At 37.5% G+C, this 26,536-nt stretch overlaps 1 protein-coding gene and 1 long non-coding RNA gene across 2 annotated transcripts in view; one reads left to right on the top strand and one right to left on the bottom strand.

The window, feature by feature from the left end:
• Positions 1–970: 970 nt before the first annotated feature.
• Positions 971–25,075, top strand: adamts15a (ADAM metallopeptidase with thrombospondin type 1 motif, 15a). Its single transcript, XM_079606729.1, has 8 exons — positions 971–2,245; positions 13,545–13,677; positions 15,148–15,315; positions 17,701–17,987; positions 18,330–18,507; positions 18,678–18,853; positions 20,752–20,927; positions 21,935–25,075. The coding sequence occupies exons 1-8, from the start codon at positions 1,310–1,312 to the stop codon at positions 22,752–22,754; spliced, it is 2,874 nt and encodes a 957-aa protein (XP_079462855.1). The 5' UTR covers positions 971–1,309; the 3' UTR covers positions 22,755–25,075.
• LOC306995266 overlaps positions 14,679–26,536 on the bottom strand; it is an 86,446-nt gene continuing 74,588 nt past the window's right edge. Inside the window, exons 3-4 of the long non-coding RNA XR_013796826.1 lie at positions 15,001–15,299; positions 14,679–14,884 (exon numbers count right to left, since the gene is read on the bottom strand). This is a non-coding gene — a long non-coding RNA (uncharacterized lncRNA). The remainder of the gene's footprint in view (positions 14,885–15,000; positions 15,300–26,536) is intronic.

Consider the following 26,536-nt stretch of genomic DNA (forward strand, 5'->3'; position numbering starts at 1 on the left):
GCAACATTGTATCATTTAGAGTATAAAGTTGCAAACAGGAGGTTTTTCTGCTAGTATAACAATTTAACAAAATATCATATATGGCATCCTACGGTACAAAACATTGTCCAATAGGCTATGGAATGGAAAGAGGTTATTCTGAAATGACTGGTCGTAGGCTAGTTTAAAGTTATTTTATATATATATTTACTAAGCTGTGTTGAAATTGTTTTACCACAAGATGTCGCTCCTACACCTGTGCATAACTGAATAGGGTCCACTGAACAAGTACTTCAAATTGCCCATTTTTAAATTTAGCAGTCATGACAGATGCTGAATTCAGAATCGTATATCATTCTACTCTTACGATTTCTGCCATAGAAAGATATGGTAAAAGTAGTACAATGCCTACAAGTATGCGGTTCTGAATTCAGCAAATGACACAATTAAGAAATTGTATTTTTAGCATGTCACTGGGACATCAGCCCAAAGACCTTAGCTACCAAAAAGGTGCATATTACTATACTGTGCAATGCAGCTGTAAGGTAGCCCTATAATATGCATCCTTATGATAGGAGTAAGGGTAGGCCTACTGCCCCACTGACAAGCTGTTTTAGCCTTTGGAAAAGGTCAAGCACACACAAACAATTATGTAAAAAATATATAGAAATTATGGAAAAATTATATAAATTTTAGAAACCATTAGCTACATAACCTTTCCTTAAATTATTATGATTATATCACTTAAGGTGTTAGAAAAGGGAAAATAAATCAAAATAAATGCAGCCATAACAGATACATGTACAAGCTAAGACTAAAAAATGAAAATAATAAATTAAGATCATAATAGAACATATTTAGAACTTATATGTATGTGTGTGTGTGTGTGTGTAGTCCATGTGCTGTTCTCCCCTTGCTAACTTCATATCATAAGAGACTGTTTGGATGCCGTAAATGAAGTGGGAGGGAAACCCGGCTCTTGGAGCGCTGCAGGCTGATGATGCGAAAGCTCACAGAGCCACAAGTAGTTGCAGGCTTAACCTTAAATCGAGAGGCATACACAGTGAGCGCACTCGAGCACCTCCCCAAAAACTTCTGATGACAAGCGCTAGATGTTTGCACATGACGCGCGCACATAAAGACGACAGATGAGCAGAGCCGCTTCAGTTTACAGGTACAAGAAAGGGATGGATCACAGACCGGTGGATTTCACACTTTGTGGACGCGCAAAAGCAACATTTTAGTGCAACCGCATCCTGGAATATTGTTGCATCCACATCTCACTCTATCTCAATTTGCGCTTTATCAATCAATTTTCTCGCGCACAAACATGTTTTTGTTGCTAAGGTCAGTTCTTCTTGTTAACGTGTTCTATGCTCAATTGGAAAATGTGAATTCAATGCAGAGTCAGTTTTGCGTGCCCGTCAGACTGAATCATGTCAAGAACAGTTTAGTCGGTGGAGAAGATAACACGTTGGAGCAAAAAGTTGTATTTAAAATAAGTGCATTTGAACAAGATTTTGTACTCGAATTACAGTCGGACTCCAGCTTCATTGCTCCCGGTTTCTCGACGCGCGCCGACCCAACTGCTCAAAATTCCGCGCACAGTGAAGATCTGAGCCGGTGTTTTTATGCCGGTGAGGTGAATTCTGATCCATATTCCTATGCAGCGCTCAGTTTGTGCAAGGGGCTGCAGGGCGCATTCGGTTACGATGGCTGGGAATATTTCGTCAAGCCGGCTTTTAACGACACCGGTCGGGATAATGTGGATGCGCATGTCATCAGACGCAGATCTAACGCCAATATGAGTGGAAACTCAACGTCAAGGTGCGGCGTGGACAGCGATGTGACCCACACCGTTGCGCAGTCTTTGGCGAAGTTTAAGCACATGAAGGAACACATGAGTAACATCACTATGTCAGTTCTGAAAAACCGCTCGAAAAGATTCGTCTCCATTCCGCGTTATGTAGAGACATTAGTGGTGGCCGATGAATCTATGGCCAAATTCCACGGTGATGACCTCAAGCATTACGTGCTGACCTTAATGTCCGTGGCGGCTAAGCTTTACAAACACCCCACCATTCTCAACTCTATCAACATCGTGGTTGTCAAGTTTATGGTGATTAACGAGGAAGAGAAAGGACCCAAGGTTTCCGGGAACGCGGCGATGACCCTGCGTAATTTCTGCACCTGGCAGAAGAAGCTGAACAAAAACAATGACAAGCACGAGGAGTATTGGGATACGGCAATCCTATTCACAAAACAGGTAAGGGGTAATGCGCGTTTCGTCAATAGGGGGCAGTATGAGAATCAGTGAATAGAATGATCAGGCTAATGTATCTTGTGGTAATTATATCAAGATGGCTTGCAACATGAAACAAAACTGAACACCACTCAGGCGGCTGCAATTTACTTACCCAATAATAAACCCACTTTAGACATGATTTATGATAACACTGTAATCACCGTTTTTTAGTCCAAATGTGCACTGCATAAGTATAAATACGGTGTTTTAATCATGTAAATCATGTTTGTAAAAATTGTTTTGCACATGCTTGAATGAGTTTTTATTCTAACCTAATTTATATATATATATATATATATATATATATCTGAACACATATTGGTATACAAAGCTTTTTAAACTTTGAAATATATGTTGTGTCTCAAATAGTAATAGGCAGGCTGCAACAAGAGCGGCTTCTCCAGTTAACCTGCAGTTGCCTCATGTTTATAAGTGTTCTTAAGGTCATGGGTCAGGCCTGCCTTGGAGCTACTGCCCTGTATACCGCACTGCGAGTAGGAATGTGTGCTATGAATCAGCAGAGATACAATTCACATATGCATAATTAGCAGAGTGATAAATTAATTTGCTCATTGAACTTTTGGAGCATTATTTTTAATTGAAAGCATTTAGAGCAGGATTAGCAATGGAAACTGATTTGAGACTGGACGTACAATGTCTAAATAGAAAAAAAGTGCAATGTCTTTAGATGGCTGGTCAAATTAGCATTGACATTACGTCACAGGTTAAAGTCATTTCAACTATTGGCAGGTCTCAGAAGATTATTTTGTTAGAAAACAGAAAGAGTGTGATTATTTGGAGATAAAGGGATGGTTCACACAAAAATACAAGTTCTGTTATCATTTAGGCTACTCACCCTCATGTCGTTCCAAACCCCTATGTTTTTCATGCAAAAACTACCACATGGCTCAAGAAGATTTGGAATATAGTACTGACCAATTTAATGATCCTTTTATAGTCGATTGTTTTTTTGTCAATTTTCAACATAGGCTCACCCTATCTATTGTCACAAAATTCCCAAACTGAACCTGTACATGGAATTCACTGTCATTTCCATCTGAAATGAACAAAACACCAACAACCTTTATTCTGTTTTACATAAATTGTGATGACGGGCAAATTAAAAGATGATAACCTAAAGATGGTTACCTAACCTGTATGAAATTCTGCTTGTTAGTGATAACATCAACTTCCTTCAACTTCACATCTTCCTGCCCTTATTTAACCCCACTGCAGAATAAAAGTTTCTACTCACAAATAGTGCCTTGTTTCTATTCATTCCAGCTGTTATCAACTGTTTTCAATGACATTGACCAGGGCAACATTAAGGAATGGCTACATAAAGCTTTGCATTCACTCTCCAGTCTGTCAGATTATGCTTTTACTCACACAGAAACTCCTTTGCACCGACTCACCCTTACTAACCCACATTAACTCATTTTAGGCTGTCAGCTGTTTTTTAGGAACGCTTGTATGTGTGAAAACAGCTCCAAACACGCCAGATGAGTGCAACCATTGTATCCTCTGCTAATCTGCTGCAGTTACACATGACCTGAGCTGGACATCCAGACCAGTTATGTCTGCCTAGTCTGGATGACAGCTGTAGTGAATCATTCTAAGAGGAGTAAATGTTTTATTGTTTTTTCTCCAAAGGGAACTTATGAAGCATTTTAGCAAGAGAGCACAGTTACTCCCTACATTCTTCCACTCATTATGTTCATTACTCCCTGTGGACAGAGAGAGAGAGATTGTCGGATTTCTCCATGGTCTTGGACGAGTCAAGATGATTTGGAGAGGGGCTAGACTTGTACATCTGCTAACCTACATAAAGGAAAACGTTTTCAACCTGAGTAGGTTGTGATTATGCAAGTCTGCATAAATAATACAGAGAGAAATATTAATGAAATGACAAATATCAATTGATAGACAGATGAATGAAGAGATGTATGATAGATGAACACTATAGCGGGTATGTGTTGAACATATAGACATACTGCATCTATAAAAATGTAGATTCCCCTGACATTTAAATGGAGATTACATCTTAATGAATTGGCAATCCTTCGTATTAAAGAGCTAAAATAGGGAGATCAGTAAACCCAGACATTTTTGTGCTAGTTGCTATTTTCCATTCCGTTAAAATGAATGGGGACTGGAGCTTTCAAGCTTCAAAACAGATCAGAAAAGGATCCTAAAAGTAGTTTATACCGTATATTTTCAATTGATTTTATCAAAAACCAGCCTGAAACAGATCTTGAATTAATGAAGAAAAGAACTTACATTTCAGACTTTTCCTCCCACAAAACTATAATAACTCCGGGAGACTTGGAATGTACTTTATGGTTCTTTTGCATCCTTTTTGAAGTTTTAAAGTGCATTTGCTTGAATGGAAAATTGTTACCAGTACATTATTTACTTTTTGTGTGTGTGTTCAATAGACAAAAGAAAGTCAAATGGGTTTGGGACAACATGAGGGTGAGTAAATGATGACAGAACTATTTCTTTAAGCTGTTTATTTCAACAAGGCCAATGTATACAAAAGAGTTAAAGGGAGTTTCATACAGGACTTTGGGAGATACACTTATGGGAAGTGTCCAGTTTCGAGGGGAGCTTCCCCTAACCACAGTCGCAGCTGTGAGTGATATTCAGCACTCTTTCTCCTCCCACCCTCTTTCAGTCTGTTCCTTATTACTAGTATTTGATGAGGAGAATCTGGGAAGAGAGAAACCCTACGTGGACACAGCATCTAGGGTGCTGGTGCTGCAGAGCTTCAATACCAGCTGCAGCCTGGAAATCAAATGACATAGGCCTATCTTTTTATCCACCCTGTTCTGTTGTGACCTAATTTTCTGTCTTCACCTTTAAGTCAGCTTTATTTATATAGCGCTTTTTACATTACAGATTGTTTCAAAGCAGGTTTACAGTGATAACAAGAAATGAATGCACCAAATATTGTTTTTGCTGTACAGCAATGTCTAGCAAGTAAGTTCAGTGTTGATTAATTTCCATTGTAAACATCAGTTTTTCATTTATTAATTTAGGGGCCATTTAAACGACACCATCTTCAAAGGAAAACAGAAAACGTTTTAAGCGTTCTGGCTGTTCATTTACACGACAACGGCGTTTTGGTAGCCTGAGAACACAAACTTTGAAACTGTATAAAGTATACTATTATCATCTCTGTGTAAACTTCAAAAACGCGAATCTGTGAAAACAGCGATGGCATGCACATGCGTATTGTGTTTAGTCTAGGCACGCGCGATTGAATGCATATGTGCGCAGACGCGTAGTCTTTTTTTACCAAGTGACATTGCCAACTATTTGCCTGGCATGCATAATACAGCATTTTTAGTCTTTTTCACTGATCCGTGTGAACAGGAATTATTTCGATAACGTTGTCATCTGTACAGACGGGACATTTTTTCTGTTTTCAGTACATCGTTCTGTCAAATAATGTAGTGGCATCAAAACCTGCAGTGGATTATTGTAGGTATTTTTATTCACAAAATTAAACATGGCAGCGAGTATGTTTTTTTAAGTAGTACATTTGTTGCAAGAAACAAGAAAAGTCTCAAAATGAGTCATTGTTGGCCAGCCATGCAAAATTACAACAGTTCAAATTCAATAAAAACCAGAGCAAGAATTGTAACTAAGCCACTGTTGCAAGAGAGACTGAGAGTCATGCTATGGCAACATGAAATGTAACCATTACAATAGTGACATACGATGGATTTACAAAACTTTACTTGCAACTTCAGCACATGAACTGCAGTTGTTAAGGAGGCAGTTACAGTTATAGGACCTTGAGGCAACTGTCAGCTAGTGCAATAGCATTAAGAACAGCGTCACAAGTTTAAGAACTTGTTTCAAATAATCAGATGACTGTCGTTAGCCTCCCAGAAAATATGTTTACTTGAGTGTTGAACAAGGTGGTGTAATTCAATCTACTTTACATCATAATGTTTGCTTTTTGTGTACATCCACTATGCAAACTGCACACCTTGCTGAAGGAATTATTCTTGCATACTCATATAGCCTACTTGACATTTCATGTAGAGCATTACTGTTATTTTATAATAGATCCTTGTGTTATGTATAATTTGGGTAAGTGGTAACAGCAAACCAGTTGAACAGCATGGAGACAGAAAGGCGCATCTGAAGTTTATTTGCATTTATTTGCAAATATAAGAATAGTACTGGATTGCAGAAATACTACACTGAACAAACTGTCACATAACATGTTAGGGAAAATTAAATGGAATAATTCCTGTGCTTCTGAGCTGGTGTCAGGTTATTTGAGAATGTGCTGTCTGATTACTTAGGCTAGCAGTTTAACACTTAAAGGCCCCTTGAAATCAAAATGTAATTTTTTTTAGCTTTTAGTATGAATATGTTAGCCTTAATATTGTGAATAAGGTGGATCTTCTGTCCAATCAAATGCTCTCTAGAATCTAAAGCATCCCACTCCCTATGCTAAAGTGACATGTCACGTCACGTTTCTCGAATGCTCAAGTTTTATTCCGTTTTCCAACTGTACGTTGGTTAAGAATGAAATGGCTAGAATTTATTCAGACCTCTACTTATGAATCCAACGTATCATCAGCACTCGGATTCACTTCCAAGGTGATGTCAAGTACAACTTGTAGTCTGTGAGGTAAACTAAATGCTATTGGCTAATTTGAAAAGGGGGAGGAGCCATTCAATATGTCCTGCCTTAGCATCCTGTTTCAGTGGAAATTATGTCAATGTATCATACAAAGCCGTGCATTCCAAGGCACTTCAGTGGGCCCCTTAACGCCGACTGTCGCGAATTCTGTAAAAATACGGTAATTTCTGGTCTGTGTGACAGAGAGTCGAGTGGTTATGACGCAATCATTAGCCTATTTTTACAAAAACTGCTTCTACGGGGAAATAACGTAAGATACAAGGTAATGGAGCCTTTTATACATTGTCCATTATTTATTTCTAAAGAAACACGACAAATGGAGTCTTTAAACGCCTCAGATGTAAAGTTATTCGCTGTCAAAGTGACGCCAAAATGAATGGGAGTCAATGGAATGTAAACAGCAAGTGAAGGCTTGATAGCCAATGGCGGCCCCCGGGAAAGCTTCGGTTTCCGGCGGATGGATTACCCCCTTGGTTTGTGCACATTTGATTTGATACATACCTAGGAACCTTTTGCACACACTGGTTTCTCGTAGGACCGTTCGGAGTGGGAACTACATCCGGTTCACAGAAACTAATATTTTGGTTAGCAAAATCCGCATATCAAGGCCGCAAATGTGGAGAAATTGCCCAAAATGAGGCAAGTTGTGCTAAGATAAAAATATGTACCAGCTTATTGATTGCTTCTATAGCTATGTTATTCAAATAGACTTCATGTGATGAATATTTTTTAAGTACTTTGGAGATTTCTGTTTGTAGCAAATTTGCGACATTCGTCCATTCGGCTATAATGGCTACCTATAATAATGCTGTATTTGGATGGCTTTCAGCACTCACATGCATTTTATTTAGGCAGATTATTTGTATAATCATTACAAAAATAGCATGATATAAAAGCAATTCCTGTCCTTCGTTTTAACACAGAACATAATAAATGCAACAACGTTCTATAAGCAACCAGGCAGATTATTATAGTGTGTTTTTTGTCCACTATGCACTGGAGAAACAAGGACAGAGTTAAACTGACGGAGTCTAATTTACTTATTATAGTGTGTTTTTTTGTTCACTTATGCACTGGAGAAACAAGGAAAGAGTTAAACAGAGTGTAACATGGAATGTATAAAAACTACTGACAATGTTAGGGAGTAGGAGAGTGTTTTGTTTCTTGCTGTTGTCAAGATTCATTAATTTGTCAATTAAAGTTTAGAAGTTCTAACAACTTTGTGACATGAATAAAATCTACATACCTGAGATGGGATTTTTTTTTAAATTAATTTTACCATTTTGTAAAAAAATTGACCATAAATGCCTGTTGTCGCTAATTTGCATCATACCTAAATTTATATCTATTCTATATGCTATAGAAAAATGAACAATCTCACCTTAATTTAGCATCAGCTTGGAGCCAGAAACAGACATAATATATTTTTTAATATAATAAATATATATAAATAAATTCAGGTGTCAAGGGGTTAAGTGTTTTAATCATATCTGCCAACAAAATGCTTTAGTGGGGTATATAAAAGTTAAACATGTAGGCCTGGTTTCACAGACAGGGCTTAGATTAACCTAGTATTAGGTCTCAATTAGTACATTTAAGTAGCTTTTATAAACGTGTTTTAGGGCGTTTTCACACCTGAAAGTCCGCACCAAGGTCCGAACCAAAGTTCATGTTTTAAAACATTTTATACATTCGGTACGTTTTGGTTTCACATTGCAATTATTCGAGCGCACTAAAGAACTTTACATGACATACTTGCGTCCTGTCGTCATCATCTATGTGGGCTGCATCTTGACATTGATTGGTTTGTAAATGGACGTGCGTCTGACATCAGCGTGATGTCAATTCGGTGGGTAACTTTGACAAGAATGAATGAACAGAGGCATATCTTTGTCACTATACTGTTATTATTACGACATTACTTGCAGCACAATCTATACTCGAGGCTAGTTCAAATTCACCAAATGAACGTCCTCATTGTACAAACATTTTATTGTCGCCGGCAGGAGAGGAGAAGACTGCAAACAATCTTGCAAAAACCACTGGAACTTCCTGTAAATGGTATGAAAGTCCAAACCAAACCTTTTTTCAGTTTGATCCGGACCGAGACTACCTCTTTTCGTCCGACCAAATTTCATCTGTTTGGTCCGGACCGTGGGAGGTTTCACACCTGTAATTTTGATTCGGATCAAACTGAAAAGTCAGAAAATCCAGACCAAACAAGGTAGGTGTGAAAGGGCCCTTAGAAAAGAATACTGGTGTGCATCTTAAAGGGGTGGTATAATGCCCCTTTCACAAGATTTAAAATAAATACCTGATGTCCCCAGGGTGTGTATGTGAAGTTTTAGCTCAAAATACCTTACAGATATTTTTATATAGCATGTTAAATTTGTCACGTTTTAAGTAAAGTAAGCAAAAAAGTAAGCAAAAAAATAAATAAACGCCTCGTTTTGGGTCTGTCCCTTTAAATGCAAATGAGCTGCTGCTCCCAGTACAGGGGGCGGAGCTTCAAGAGCTCTTGTCCTTAGCAGCTTCGATTACCTCACACAGATATGCACTGAAAATTTCAACAACTTTTAGCCTTTTATGTTCAAACCGGAGTCAGAAAGATGGAGAGACTCAAGAAGAAGTGACATGTAGACAACATTTCTGAATGGTTAGTGGATGAATTTATGTAGCTTATGTGAAGTTATCTTCTAGTCATTGATTAGCATATTCTGTCTTGATAACCTATAAATAATGTTCTGGGACGGGGTTTCTGTAAATATTGGGGTTGGTGATGTCACTAACCCCGGGAGGAATGTCGTGTAGTCCGAAGTTTGTTGTAGTCCTTAAAAAGCAATTTCTTTCAAATAAAATATCTGCCTTTGCTTTGAACTTTAAGCATCGGAACTTTGCAGATGTTGTTTATTCTCAAACAGCAAACTTTACGCACTAACTATAGTTAGAAAAGTAAAATCAGTATAATCAACCACCCCTTTAAAACAAAACTATGGCACTGACAAATTTTAAGATACAAATGTACAAGATCTATGCATTTGATATAAACTTTTTTAACAGATTTATAAACTCATGAAATTCAGCTTGTTTGCTCAAATATGTTCTCTGCGTCATTTAACACTAAAGAAAAGATTGAATGTTTATCAAATGTCTAATATCAGTTTTTATATTGAGATCACAAGAAAACAACTTTTATGTTAAAGATCACAAGAAAATTAAGTTGAGATCACGAGAAAACTTTTGTTGTTGAGGTCACAAGAAAATTAGGTCAAGATCATGAGAAAACAACTTTTGTTATGTCGAGATCATGAGAAAACAAGATATAAAAAATAATAATGCAAGGCCTTAAGGCTTCCATTGCTAAAGTTACTAGCATCAAACATTTGCACAATCCTACATCTGCCTTTTCAGCTATGTTCCTTATTTGGCAAACTAAAAGTAACCAACAGCCTTGGGCTACAAAGGCCCATCTCCTATTTTTATATAACAACATATTTGGTTTGAAAATGATCACTAGCTTGGAGCTTGTTGACTGCCATGTGAGCTTGTTTTTTGCAGTCTGTGTGGTTCTCAAGTTCGTCACATGGTACGATTCAAGAGAAACTCTTTTATTGAGCTTTTTGCGCAGTAGAGATTTTTGTAACAAAATGAAAACAACAAGATGGCGAAAACGAAATACCTCAAATAATAATTGGGAAATACACTGTTGCAATCATTAGAAAAATCATCTCAATTTTATAAATTTGAAGCACTACAATTTGATTGCTATGCGGCCTGTATTTAATTATGCGCTTGTTTGCACAGACACTGTGCTGGAAGTGTACATCTACTTGGGTTGCTAACCATATAACCACTATTTCCCTGCAGGGGTAGAGTTAAATAGTTTATCAGAGAAAGTACAACAATGATCTAGATATAAAGTGCGAAGGAAGGCAAGAGTTAGTGAGAGAGGGAAAAGAGAGAGAAAAGCACATATGGAACAGTTTGGATTTTATAAAGGCATAATGAAAGTCGTATGTTTGCAATGTTGGATGCCAATTGGGTCAGCGCTGCTTGTGAAGAGTATGGGTAAGTTCCCTCCCCTGTTTTGCTGAGGATAAAGAGATTTCTGGCCGAACATAGAGGATGGATAAAAAACAGTGGATAGATAAGTTACTTGAAATGACTTGGAAGTCTATCTAACATTGTGAGAGCACTGGACCATTAGCTTAACCAGGACCTGAAAAAGATTTTGTTTCCTCCACCTGGCACAGGCAGATGGCTAGAATCCAGTGAAAAGGCCCATACCATATTTTATTACCAAAGCATGTCATCGGGCACTTGGAGTCTGAACTGAGGGTATAACTCAACGGTGTAACATGAAACTGATCAGATAATATCTTAAATGGTTTCTGATAAATATTGCATATAAAAAACTAAACCTTTCACCTCATTTGCTCTTTTCTTCATATTTCAACCAGCAGTCCAAACAGATTTTAGATCCAGGTCACACAAGTACACGTTTTTCAGAACAGGGGTCTGGCCTACGGGTTTCTCATTTTTAATCAGATGTTTAATATATTTCTGAACTTAAACTTATTTTTCCCTGAATGTTTATTTGTAATAGATTGTGTATAGCAGTCTACTTTGTGGACATATGACCAAAGTAATGACCTTAACACCATAATTGTGAGCAACTACAATTGTTCATGTTCTTTAGTAATCCAATCAGCAAACCGTCTGCTTTCAGATTGTTTGTGTATACTTGTAACTAAAGCAGAGTGGCTAATTTAATCGCCAATGTGAAGTTAAAAACCCATGTGCATAGAACAGCTGGTGTTGAGGTAGTGGAGAATGGAAGGATTTAGAAAAAGAGGTCACACCTTTCCTGTTACATGCATTTATGGGAAGAGGCCATGTTGCCTTCATGTATTAATAGGCTGCATTTTTTTTCAACTTTGCTGTATTTTCATCCTGAGTGTAGAGTCAGGTCATGCAGAAAGGTCGGAGGCATGCCGAAAGGTTTTTACAATTGGTCGTGAAAGCAGCCTGTTAGGGTGTGGGGTAGGGTTAGGGTTTAGTTTCTGTTGTAGCATTGTGTACCTTTTTGCACGCCCATTATGATCTGCAGCTATCCCTGTCTCTCTGTCTCACAGATTAGTTGTCACACAAAATTATGACTGAAGAATACACTCCCAACCACTTTATTTCTGGCAGATGCCTGACTACAGGGAAGTTCTTTGACCTGTTGAATGTTTGAGTGAGGCAGCTATCGTCAGAAGGTCTAAAAAGATTCAGGGGACTTTGTTTATGATTAGCCCCATGATGATCATTGGGAGTTAGCAGCTGGATTCTCATACATCACGAAATGTAGAGAGGATGTGAGAACTAGGTCAAAAAAAAAAAAAAAAAATGAGAGAGACCAGAAGAAACCCCCTGTCCTTAAAAGCTGTCCTGAACTTTAACTAAATGACTAACAATGTTATGTTTATAATATATGAGTTGTTGCTCACGCTGATTTGTGACTTCAGCTTAGACAATGCAATTTAATTTGTGGTCAAAGCTATCAGAGCAAATGTTGAGTGCTAAAGGAGTCTCTTTTGAATGTGGTGAAGCTTCTGTTCCCTTTAAGCATGTTGTAGCCAGAAATAAACTCTACTTTTAATGCTAAGGTTATGACCGCAGTCAGTGTTAGTCCTTTTTTGGGAGTTGGTAGGGTGTTGCACCATGGGATAAGGTTGACGAGCAAACCTGCTATTATGATGTTTAGTCAGTAGGGCTCAACAGATGTTTTGAGACAATTCATATAACACAATATAGGTCAGTTAGAAATTCCTTTGGACTGAGATATTGTATTTTACAATAAAAATAAGAGATATTTAGGTTATCTGAAATATTTCCATGTAAATCAAAAGCACATTCCTCTAGCTTACTATTTCTTATTTTTCACTCACTTTCCTTTTCATTATGTTAGTGTGATTCTTCAGTTACATTTACCTGCATATTAGTGCTGCCTGAAAGTTTTTTTTTCTCTTTTTATTATCACTAATATTATAACTTTACTCCAGGATTTATGCACCAATGATTGAAACCCAGCCTGATCTCATGAAATGCGTCTCCAGCACACATTGTATTTATCGTGCAATTTATACTATATGCGCAAATTAGTTTACACTAATACGCACGTACCCCACACCATTAATCCTACCCAAGTGTACAATCCGCACGTACCCCACACCACTAATCCTACCCAAGGGGTTTACAGTGCGTATCATATGCACGTGAAAACAAATTTTCACGTATAAATTGCATGATAAAAACAATGCGTGCATAGAGACACATTTCATGAGATTGGGTTGTTGAAACCACATGCCATTGGGTGACACTCCCTAGCATATATATTGGAAAATATCACCAATTTGTATATTTACTGAATGCTAAGTGTATTTAAAAAACACTTACCCATTTTAAATTACACTTACCCTTGTATGGGTTAAATATGCAAAACATTAATTTGTACTCAAATTGACTTGTAATTACAAATCAAATCTACAATGTGTTAAAAAATTCAGATAAGGATAATGACCACAATTTGTTGTTGTTTTGCGGATCTAGGACCTGTGTGGAGCCTCAACATGTGACACACTGGGTATGGCAGATGTTGGCACCATGTGTGATCCCAAGAGAAGTTGTTCTGTGATTGAAGATGATGGGTTGCCATCTGCCTTCACTACTGCCCATGAGCTTGGTAAGTGTAAACAGATGTATAAAAGCGCAACAGTAGGGTTGTAGCATTTAAAATCCCATTCATTTTCTCCATTGATCGCTCGAGTTTCATTCCGTTTTCCAACTGTACGTTGGTTAAGAATGAAATGGCTAGAATTTATTTACACCTCTACTATTGAATCCAACGTATCTTCAGCACTCGGATTTGCTTCCATGGTGCTGTCAAGTATGAATTGCAGTCTGTGAGGTACAATAAACGCTATTGGCTATTTGATGTCCTGCCCAGGTGCGTAGCCAGTAATGGGCCGGGGGCAGCACTGGCCCGCCCACATTACTCACTGGCCCGTTTTTTAGTTTAGTTTTATTATTCAAATGTATTTAAGAAAAAATATAAATCTGATTTATTGTTGACTGGTGTGTGTGTTTAATTTGTTTTCCGAAAAATGGAACTGTTGAAGCAAGTTGTAGAAAGCCTCCCCACGGAACGTAATTGGTTGCTACGGTTGCTAGGGGTTTCGACAGGAAGACTCTCTGGGCGGTGGGCTCTGGCAACAACTGGCTCTGATGTTGCGGTCTTTTTAAGGGAGTCGCACAACGGATGAGAAGAGCAGCGCAGTGCCTCGTCTTTAAAATTCGAACACATTATTCTCTAAAATTGGTTCCGGGTAGGGTTAAAGCCATCTTACACCCAAGACTGGGCTGCGTGCCCAAAGTACCCACGAATATAGCATATTATACGATCTTGCTGGCCTTTTCCTCCTTTTGTGTTGGCGGACCAAGTGAAGCTCAATCTGCTTTGCCCAGTTAAGGGCCTTGAGACTTGCGTCCATGGACTGCCCAGTGCCGTAACACTTGACCAGCTGCTGGTTTGATTCGGTTCACCCAGACAGGGTTCTCCAGCTAAAATATTAATTTAATACATTGTGCACAATATCACTGACTCACACTCAAAACAGTTTTCCTTAACTAGTATTCAGATTATATCTCCCAGCACAAACATAATGCTTCAACAACAAGCCTTTTGTATCGTCACTTATTTTATTTTGAGGTGCTGAAATCACTTATCTTGAGGATCATTGTCCCAGAGATGATGTTCATTCAGTTCAGATTAGCTCAGTGGAACACTGAGAAAAGATAAGCTCTATTGAAGTGGCTTGTTTCCCTGTAGGAAGCCTCATAGGCGGTTTTGTAAATGTTTCCTCTCAAGGCCAGGGAGGAAATGTGGGGAGCTGTTGGAGGTATTGTAGAAGTGACTCAGCATAGCTTTGGTCTGATTGCTGACAGGAAAATTGTATGAAAGTTATTGGAATTATTGGTGATTTAAAAGGCAAAAATCTAAACTTACATTTGTATCATTTCCACAGATAGTTAATTTACATCAGCATGGAGTGCTGGCACACATGGCATTTTATGTCTCTTTTTTTCTATCCTCTTCTGTGTTCTCATAACTTCTCACTCTTTCCTTTCCCCCTTTATTCCTCCTCCGCTGCAGGACATGTATTCAATATGCCACATGATAATGTTAAGGCATGTGAGGAGGTTTTTGGCAAGCTGCAGGACAATCACATGATGTCTCCCACTCTGATCCGAATCAACCGCACCAGTCCTTGGTCCCCATGCAGTGCTGCCATTATCACCGACTACCTGGACAGTGGACATGGTAAGTCAAAGAAAGTAAAACGTAGTAGGTTGAGACTTTGCGCACTTGTGAAAGTGCTCATGAATTTTTAAGCAAACTGAGGTGGCCAGAATATGGTTTGCTTGTAACGTGAATTACATAACAACTGTGTGCACTTTTGCATAATGCCTAATCCTGTATATTTGGCCTTTACAGGGTTACAGTACAAAATTCAAGCCATTTGAAAGTGAAGAAATTACAACACTATTGAAATATAACACACATTTTTGACAAAGTATCTCTAACTAAATGTTGAAATTTGCCCATACAAATATATGTTTATATCAAAATGTAGCGTGTTTAGTTTAAAAATATATATAATTTTGTCATTTTAAGCTATAGAAAAAAACAAAAACACTAAAGATGTTTTATTTATTGATTGCCTTAGTGTCTAATTAAGTTACGCGTTTAACATGAGGGTTAGAGCAGCTATGAAACCAATTGTTCAGGGTCAGTAAGATTTTTTTTTAAAAAAGAAACTAATAATTAAATTCAGCAAGGAAGCGTTAAATTGATCAAAAGTGACAGTAAAGACATTAACTAGAGGTTAAGTTTGTAAACAAATTTTGGTGTTGGCTTGAGAAAGCCTGAATGGGCAGCCTGACTCAAAGCACATTTCTGTTCGGTGTTCTGGAGCTGGCCCCACCACAAAAAAAGTTTTTTTTTGTGACCCATGCTATTTTGTATTCTATTAAATAAGCGATTACAGCTAAATTATACATACAAGTTAAAGTTAACTATAATCAAAGCACAAGCAGGACAAATAAATCAGGTTTTCAGGTTTGTAGGTGGAATTGAAAAATCAAATGTCAAATAACATTGCATAGTCTTTACTAAATACTACAAAAGTTTTTCAGCCAATGCCAGTGAGTGATTTTTTGTCTTTGTCTGTTTTTTTTATTGAATTAACATTAAAGACAGATATGCGGGCGCTTTAAGACATAATGCACAAATTCAACGATACACAGCCGCTTTCTTTCTCAAATGTATATAGCGACGAGCTTCAGACCAAGCCCAAGGCGAGTGCTTTAGAGAATTAAAGCTCTAGAAGTAGTAGTCAGAAAATTGAGTCTTTTAGAAAATAATATTAAGTTTAAATAGCATTTCAGTGTGCTGGCTTTCTCAAGCCAACATAATAATGTTACAAAAAAAAAATGTTTCCAATAAATTATTTTCTTTTGAACTTTCTATTCACCAAATAATCCTGAAAAATCATGTTTCCCCCACAAAAAATATTAAGCAGCACAACCGTATAATATAACATCTGTAATATTAAGATTTTTTTCTCAGGCTCCAACTCAGTATGTTAGAATGATTTCTGAAGGATCATGTGACACTGAAGAACTGGAGTAATGGGTGCAATTAAAAAAAAATGCATAATATATATATATATATATTATATTATTTCAAAACTGTTTTAATGTATGTTTTAATAAATGGAGCCTTGGTGAGCACAAGAGATTTAAAAATCTAACTGTACCCTTTTGAATGGTAGTGTATACGAGTCAGCTTAGGGCTAAATAGAGTGATTTAGAGAGTCTGGGTTTAACATCTCAGTGTTGGTGCTTTCTAAAAAGCTGTCTTCAAAGAAATAGATGTCTCAAGGTCAGCTTAAGTTACAGCTTGCAAAATTCTGTGATCTAAAATTTTGTCTAAACAGTGTGGCAACTGATGTAACTGTTTGACTGGAGTGTTTCTGTGAAGGTTTACAGTAGGGTCCCTGTGGGATTCAGAACTCCTCTCAGGGTTGGTATTTGCCCTCTGTAGACTAAGACACCGACATCTCTGATAAACATAAAAATCTAAATATCACGAATACATCATGCCTTGCCCACATTTTAGCCATCTATTTAAACTTTAGTTCCTTACTGTTAAAAACAATACTTTTTGTATTTTAACCCTCATCCTTCCCTCGCGGGTCAAAATGACCCGAAGCCCAAAATTTTTACTTTTTTCACCCCAGTTTTTTTTTTTTTTTGTAAAATAATTGTATATTTTAATAAAATAATAAGAAAACCAGGTAAAATTAGAGCAAGCATAAATATCTAAAGTGCTGTAAATACAATTTCCTACAACTATATTTGAAGACTTCAGATGCAAAAGCTTTCATCTAAAGTTTTCGTTTAATATTAGCATTTTTATCAAGCTCCTACGTACTGTATAGGTTTCCACCTAAGTACCGGCATTTCTGAATGGGCAGAGGCTGGGATTTAGTGAGTTTAAAATGAAAGTATTTGATGAACGTATACTATGTGCGGAGAGCATTCACTCAATATTATTATCTCATTTTTGACAGAGGTGGCTTTTAGAGGCGTTTGCATCGGAGGCCTTCATATGTAACTTTGTTATTCTTTGATATCGTTGCAGGTGATTGTCTGCTGGATCAACCTCAGAAACCATTAGCTCTTCCAGACGTGCTTCCTGGTGCATCGTATGGTTTAGAGCGGCAGTGTGAGCTTGCCTTCGGTGCCGGCTCAAAGCCTTGCCCGTTCATGCAGGCACCATGTCAACGCTTATGGTGCACAGGGAAGACCCGTGGGCAACTGGTGTGCCAGACAAGACACTTTCCGTGGGCAGATGGAACCAGCTGCGGGGATGGACAGCTCTGCATGCGGGGCACATGCATGGAGAAACAGGAGATAACTAAAACTAAGGTACCTTCACACACTGCCTGGCCAAAAAAAAAAAGTCACTGTTTGGATTTAAATTGGCAAACGCATACATTTTAAAGGAACTCTCACTGTGAAAGATGTCATGTGACACAACAGAGCTTTGACATATTGATGTCAGCCTGTTAATCGTACTCCACTTGACCTGTTCCTTGGTTTATTTGCCCTGTTGCTTAAAGAATTTGCACATGACCTGTGAACGTATAGTGTTCTTTGTGGCTGAGTCATCTGGGGTTTAGAAGTAAAATGTTCTGTTGTCAAGGGATATTTAATGTTTAAAGGTCAAGTGAGCTCTGACACCCCCCTCTTCCTGTTCCTCTCTGTTAGGTGGATGGCAGATGGGGTAAATGGGGGTCATTTGGTACCTGCTCCAGAACTTGTGGAGGTGGTGTGCAGTTGTCTAAGAGAGATTGTGACAACCCTGTGCCAGTCAACGGAGGCAAATACTGTCAGGGAGTGAGGGTCAAATACCGGTCCTGCAACCTTTCCCCATGCACTGACACAGGTTTAAAAACCATTTCAAAATGTTTTTTTTTTATCCAAAAAATCAGCATCAATGGATACATAAAGTAAACAAAAAACATTTGGAATAATTTTAGTTTTTTTGTATGCATTGCATATGGAATAAAATATTTCAAGAATGTGCTCTTCTTTAATCTGCCCCCTTTTTTTTAGGCAAGAGCTATCGTGAGGAGCAGTGTGAAGCTTATAATGGGTTTAGTCTGAACACTAACCGGCTCACCCCTTCTGTGGTGTGGGTGCCCAAATATTCTGGTGTGTCGGCCAAAGATATGTGCAAGCTGATCTGCAGGGCAAATGGAACAGGATACTTCTATGTTCTTGCACCAAAGGTGAGCAATAAGTGTTAAGAACCATCTACCACATTTAGAAATGACTTGTGAAAAATGAAAAAATATAGAGCAAAGTTGGGTTCGAAAGCATAAAAATATCTAAATACAAAAAATATTATTTTAATATGAATATCATGCATTCAGGGGAAATATATTAATGTTATTATATTATGTTAACTCTCTCTCTCTCTCTCTATATATATAGTTAATAAAATATAGCCTTAGATAATATAATTTATATAACCTAGTTTGTGTCTCATGAAAAACTGGAGATAATGGAGCTTGAGTGCTTTATGGGGGATGTGGAAAACACAATAATTTATAGGGTCTCCTACAGTTTACATCACGTAAGCGAGTACAAGAGATTATGATATAAAGTGAACCTAAGACACCTTAACACCATAAAATACATTTGCAATAGTTTGGTACATGAAAGGCTAAATATGCAATATCAGAACAGTTATGAGTTAGTGGACATTCATCTAAGAATTTATTGGAAGGAAAAGAATCATTAAATTAAAAACATATATTACTATACGCATGTAAGAGGAGAAAGTACGTGGTGAGCTTACCTGCTGTTTCATGGCTGCTTTACACTTACTGTATGTCAGACGTCACTGCAGACAGAGCTGAGTGGTCAGGAAGAGGAACGATAACCTAAAGTTGAAAGGGCCTATCTTTTGTGAGTGTTGTGTGGAGTGAAACTGTACAGACGCAACAGTTATGTCATGGCTAGAGGTATGTTTATGAGACTGACTTAACCAGGGTTTGACACTAGAAACTATTCAGAGCTTGAACTCTTAAGGAGACTGAAAAAACTCAAATCTACTCAAGTCATGTTTTGCCAAATGCATAACTTTTTTTAAAAATAAAATTAAATACCAAAGACTAGACAGTACATTAATTCAGTAAGCCTCATTGCTAATTTAAAGGTGTGACTCATCCAAAACAAATGGTCAACAGAGTAGCCAGAAATAGCTTAATAGTACCCTAGTGAAAAATAAATATACTAAAATGTATTTGAAATACATTTATGTTATGGTAAGTATACTACAAATACATTTATATAAACTTAATATCAATACCCTGCAATTGTACTTTTGGTGTACTAAATTGGTATACTTAAAATCTGCTAAATTGGAACAACTAATTTTGTACTTAAGGCACTTTAGTTATCCGGAAATAGCGCTGAGGTCCAACAAAAGATATCCTTAAGTATATTTGATTGTGCTAAAGTGGAACTATTGCAAGTATTCTTTAGGTACACTTTAAATATTTAGCATTTAAAGAATGATATTATACAAGTCTCAAGTGATATGTCAGTAAATATGTTAATAGATTTGTAGTATACTTACATTTATTTCATACTATTTTAAATCCATTTTGGTATAGGTTTTTTTCACTAGGTAGACATACTGGACTAATTTCTTTCACTTTCGGCTGGACGCCCGCACATCACGTCATACTTAGAAATCAGCCTTTTGTTGGAGCTGATAGCCTCGTAGGCAGCGTGTAGTATGTAACATGTAGCGTGATTGCACTTCGGGCGACCCAAGTTCGAGTCCCGATCCTGTCCCTTTCTCTCCCAGTTCACAATCAAGCAAACCTCTTGAAATCAGCCTGTTTTGCAAAGCTGCTCTAAAACTGAGCACTTGGAAACATTGAGGAGGATTTATCTAGTGTAATCCTCTAATGTATCTTCTATATTTCTTTGTTTTAATATCTATCATTTCACTCAATTACATATAAAATAATTGATGTATCTAAATCATCAATACATGAATCATTGATTTTTAAAGAAAAAAATAGTTGTATAAGAATTGCCCTTGTAAAAGAATAGTCACCATAAAATGCTTTAATTTTTTATAAATTCAATAATTTTTCTCTGCTTTTTATAGGTTGTTGATGGTACACCATGTTCTCCTGACTCCTCATCAGTCTGTGTCCAAGGCAAATGCATCAAGGCAGGCTGTGATGGAAAACTGGGATCTAACAAGAAGTTTGACAAGTGTGGTGTCTGTGGAGGAGATAACAAGAACTGCAAGAAGGTCTCAGGCCTTTTCACCAAGCCCATGTAAGTGAAGTTAAATAAGAAGATAAATAATCTTAAAGGCTGATCCACGTCTACCTATAGGATTACGACGCTTATCACTGTATACATACTGTACAAGCTCCTTCAGTATTATCAGCAGCTATCACGTTTCTCAGGAGCTAATTACCCTCCTCCATCCCCAGCTCCTCCTCTCGCCAGTCAGGATTTGGCCTTCTGAGTGCCCTTTGAATCCGAATAAATTCTCGAAATTATGTTGTACTATAAATCTTGAATTAATGATATCTGCAATACATTCATGTTGGTTCTGTTCTGTTTACCCTAAGGGGGGTTATTGCTGCTCTCCCTGCTCTTATCATGCTAGGCTGCATGGATGCGCAGGGAGTTCTTGCCCAGAACAGAACCATACCACCAATCCTAACTGAATGCTAATTGTCAATCGTATTTGACGATAGTGGTCATGACAGAACGGCATTTTTTTTGTTCTCTCAGTTTCACTTATAATAATATACCATTTTTACATAATTTATAATAAGGTATTTTCAACCCTGTTTTGACCCTCTCTTTCAAACACTCCATTTAAATGGGCATGCCACATTCAAGACTTTGAAGTAAACGCCCAATGCTATATGATTGGGTCACAGTTTTGCATATTAAAATTGTTTTCAAAGTTCCCGCCATTACACGTGTGGAACTTCCAACGTTGAAAAATATCTCGTAAAATAGTTGAAACATTTGCCAACAATGTAAAACATGTATTAAAGTTTATAATGAGACCATAACATGTTATAATAACAATAATAATGTGACAAAATGGTTTTAATAAAAGCTGTTTTTGGAGTAACAAGTAAGTTTTGAGCTCTGAAACTTACAGCTTATTTTCCTATAGAATTACCTCTTACTGTATATGTCAAAAGATCAAGGAAAATTTGACTTCCCAATTCATGCAGACTGGTCAACTGATATACAGTACAGTACTAGGAAAGAAAAGATTATGCAAAAAAACATTCTAATACTTTTTCTTTTCTCAGGCATGGTTACAATTTTGTGGTCATGCTTCCCATGGGAGCCTCCAACGTCGACATCAGACAGCGTGGCTACAAGGGCATCATGAGTGATGACAACTATCTTGCTGTCAAGAACAACCAGGGCAAGTACCTGCTGAATGGAAACTATGTGGTTTCAGCCATGGAGAAGGATATTCTGGTGAAAGGGAGCCTGCTCCGCTACAGTGGAACGGTTGGGTCCTCAGAGACTCTACAGGCTGTGAAGCCTCTGAGTGAAGCCCTGATAATTGAAGTGCTGTCAGTGGGCCAGATGACACCGCCACGCATCCGCTATTCTTTCTACTTGCCACGGGAGAGCAAAGATAACAAGGTGCAAAAGAAAGAAGAAAAGGCACATGCTGAAAACAGTGTTCTTAGGGAAGATGGAGGAATCGGTAAAGGTGGAAAGGAGGCAGATCTTCTCAAGGACAAAATCTCACCTATATACGACAAAGGTATCGCACCAAAACCAGGGAAGTGGGTGGTGGCAGGGTGGGGTGTTTGCTCAGTTACTTGCGGTAATGGACTCCAGAGGAGGATGGTGCAATGTCTTGGGGTAGATGGTGGGCCTGGGGTGGACTGTGACCCTAACCAAAAGCCAAGTGCTATTCAGGCATGTGGAGACCCTTGCCCCATGTGGGAGGTGGGCGACTGGTCCCCCTGCTCCAAGACTTGTGGGAAGGGTTTCAGACGGCGCCTGCTTCACTGCGTTACAAAAGTGGGAACGTTGCTTTCCAGGGAGAAGTGTGCAGACAAGAAGAAGCCACAGGAGCTGGACTTCTGTTCATTAGCCTCTTGTAAATAATCAATCCTTTATTATTGCTCTACATGGACCTTCTATTTTTGTTGAATTGCATATTCAAAAGAGAAAAGAACAAAGAAAAAAGACTATGTTTTGGATCATAGGTTATATTTTCTCATCTGCCTGACAAAGGGACAAAAAATGACAACAAAAAAATGACCAAATACAGACAACTGAGGTCATGACATACACAGGCTTGAACACAAATGCATATAGTACTCTACCTCCAATTGTAACAATTATTACATAACCCATCACCTGTAAATCATCCAGATGAGACCAAATTCATAATCATGAATAGCATTATAGCCTGATGTCATTACAATTCGTAGGTATTCGTACATAATATCTTCATATATATTTTTGTTTGTTTGAATAAATGGCATAAAGACGTATTGACAGCATCTAAAACACAAAAGTATATAACTATGAATTCAAAACTAAAATATTTATGAATTCTTTATTATATTATAAATATATTTGTACAGTTACCTAATCCCACCTCTATTCTGAAGCTAACCACTTCTCAACTATATATAAAAATAGGCAGATTAATGTAAATTATTTAAAATTAAGCAGAAAACAATAAAATGTGATGACATTAAACATAGTAATGTCATTGAAAAAAATGCAGTACAATTAACATATTACATCAGTTCAATATTCCATAAACCTAAACAATTTTTTAAACATTTGTATGCCTATAAATCATTAATATGTCAAATGCTTACATTTGAGATGCTGTTAACATGTCAGTAATGGACGTGTCTATGCAAACATGAAAATAATGCGATAGAACCACACTTTATACGAATACCTGTGATTACTAATGAGATGACATTGGGCATTGCAATGCGAGGCCAATAGAACAGTGTAGTTTAAAGCCTAATCTGCACAAATACATTGCTTTTAACTGCACGGATGAATTTTTTCTGCAGACATCAGTGTAAACATCTCTATTTGTGTGAGCTAATTGATGTTTGAAATGGCCATTAATGAATGCATACAGTGGAGAGAAGCCAACAAGCACTGATATAGTCCATCTGGGTTAACCGAAACATTCCGCAGGGCATATAATAAACTTGCTCAGAAATGCCCTTGCACTGCATGGAACTGGCTGCAATCTACCATTTGATCTACCTTTTTTTTTTTTCTTCCTGGGGAGCAATTAATTATTAACCAAAAATGAAGATCAACATCCAAGAATGGGACTGGAGTATTTGTAGAGGGGGTTCATATTTGCAAAGGAAAAAGAAAAAAGTAACTGTTCATTAATTTTCAAATTTTCACATTGCTTAAGGACTGAGAGGAAGCACAGGCTACATTTCTATCAGCACGTCCTTCGTATCAACAAACAGGCTTAAATATTAGATTTTTTTCACAAATAGAGCGAGGAAGCCGGTTATCCCAATGCTTTACGTCATGCAAATAAATGAAGTCATCTGTGTTGTAATGTAACTGGAAAACTTCTAACTACTTTCCACAAGGCTTTTCGTGCAATCCAATGATCCACCTTTACTGCTGCAAGATGACGTGCAGTAACTCAGAGGGTCCATTTTGACAAAGTACAGATCATGGAAATGTTTAAGTCTTCACCGATGTATTAGTCCCCTAAAACAAAAACAGCAATGAGAAGCCTTATGTACACAAGGCCTGTGTTTTATCAGTACATGTGTGTTAGCATGTTAGCCATCTCCATTCATCTCCTTAAAGTCACTGTTATTTAGCTCAGCAGACCTAATTTTTTTTCTGGCCAGCATATCTCCTGCTGTCAGCCATGTTCTGTACTGCCAAACTCATTCTCTCCCCATCCAGCTTTCAACCAGAACTCTTTTTTATTTGTTCGTTGTAATGCTGTTTATCTCCTCTCCTGTCCTCTACCTACCACTGAGCCAGAGGTGCAGCTGCTATAATCATGCCCTGTCTGGTACAGTTGCCATTTTAACTAAGTTATTATTACTATTATAATGAATTTTAAGAACTGGTGGCACAAGGTTGTACAGTGTCGTGCCCTGTGCTTCAGTGGCAAGTGAAAATCAGTAAGTGAAAATCCCTGTAATACACAAAAACACGTTACGTTTTTGATCAAGGTTCTTCAGAGTGACCATATTGTCCATCTAAAAGATGGTTTCTGTATTACTTTAATGCATATTTTTTCTTTTGCGCATTCTTACAGCAAAAGATTTCAATGTCCTGCATGGGCTTGTATACCATGTATACATCCATTTGGCTGTGCACAAACAAGTCATGTAAATACCTATTACGTCTTGTTATACATATTTTTTTCTCTCGTCATGCTTCAAGGTATTTATTCCAAATAAAACATTTAGAAATATTTTGTGGTGCAGTCTGTGTAATTTTTCATTATTTTCTCAATTAACGGCACTGTATGTAATTTTTGCTGCTAGAGGTCACATATTCAAAGCAATAACAAAGGTGTAGCTTGATGACACTGAAGGTGCGTGGAATTATAGGAGTTGCCGTCTTTACCTCCAATCAATTCTATGGGACTAACAAATCATGGTCATGGATGAGGTAATGCAAAAGTTTTAAAACCGTTACATTTGATCACTTGATTTTATTTCATTAGCTGCAAGTAACGTAATGTTTAATGCTAAATTACTACTCATACGTCACTTTATTTGTCGAATTAAATGGTGGGGTAACTCAGCGCAGTTTTGTGTGTTCAAAATAATCATACTAAAGTATATTTTAAAGTACCCACAGCATTTGCAAAAAGCATTTTACTATTTATGTATACTGTATTTAGTTACACTGCCATAGACTTGTTCACCAGACTTGTTAAACAGTGTTAGGAAATGCCACACATATATTTGATTCTTGTTTTATTTCTCCTCTTCAAAGAGTTTCTACAAAACTCTTCTTGGGTTATTTGATTCACCCATCAGTTTATGTTTCTTGGAGTTATCTTTGGCGACACAACCTGCTGCGAACAAAAATGAATAATTGTAGTCCATGACGACTGTGTGAAACAACAACAGAGTGTTAGATGATACAACTATTACTTCCACATTTTTTTTTATGAGACTTGCTATTTTGCCATGGTTTCTACCATTGATGGACAATGTTGCAAAGTTGTGTTAGATTTGTGAATGCGAATTTCTCTGGATTTAAACATAGTTGGTAACATTTGAGATAATAAGTACACAACTGAACAAGTTACATAACACTGAGCTGGTGTTTTCTGGATATTTTAATGCAAAAATCGTACATATTGCGCCTTTAATAACGGTCTTGTCTGACCCAACTGCTACCTTAGTTTGACAATATAAATTATAAATGTCTACACGCAGGAATTTAAAAAAATTCATATTTTTAAACTCCTGAGACAACGAAAGGAGAGAAAGATGGAAAAAAGGGGTAATATTTCAAGCTGTTGAATGTAACAGCTGCATGCTCGCCGTCTCTGGCCTTTTAAGGCAGTCTGACCTCGATCGGATGAGTATATAACTTGGAAAGTGGTATCAGGGCTGTGCATTGTGGGTAGTGAGACAGACTAGTGCTATTACATCAAGCAGAAAGCATTGTTCTGTCAGTGGCCAAAACAGTCTGATTTCAACTGACCTACATAAAGACCAGCATGGACTATTAAACAAGACTGAACAACAATGAAAGATGATTTACCCTCTTCCTCCTTGGTCCAAGTCTTTTCTCCTTTTTTGAATCCTGATATGAAACACTTTTGATCTTTTTAAAAAGTATGCTGGTAACAAAAACTCTATGAATGCTTTGTTCATCTTTTAACACCAGAACAACATGTTTTG

The sequence above is a fragment of the Phoxinus phoxinus genome, assembly GCF_949152265.1.
Source record: "Phoxinus phoxinus genome assembly, chromosome: 3".
Classification (NCBI taxonomy): domain Eukaryota; kingdom Metazoa; phylum Chordata; class Actinopteri; order Cypriniformes; family Leuciscidae; genus Phoxinus; species Phoxinus phoxinus.

Bases quoted from the DNA above. Each gene is read 5' to 3' on its own strand.
- adamts15a (XM_079606729.1), top strand. From the start codon at position 1,310: ATGTTTTTGTTGCTAAGGTCAGTTCTTCTTGTTAACGTGTTCTATGCT. The intron at 2,246-13,544 runs GTAAGGGGTAAT...TTGCGGATCTAG, and splicing joins CAATCCTATTCACAAAACAG to GACCTGTGTGGAGCCTCAAC. The intron at 13,678-15,147 runs GTAAGTGTAAAC...CCTCCGCTGCAG, and splicing joins CACTACTGCCCATGAGCTTG to GACATGTATTCAATATGCCA.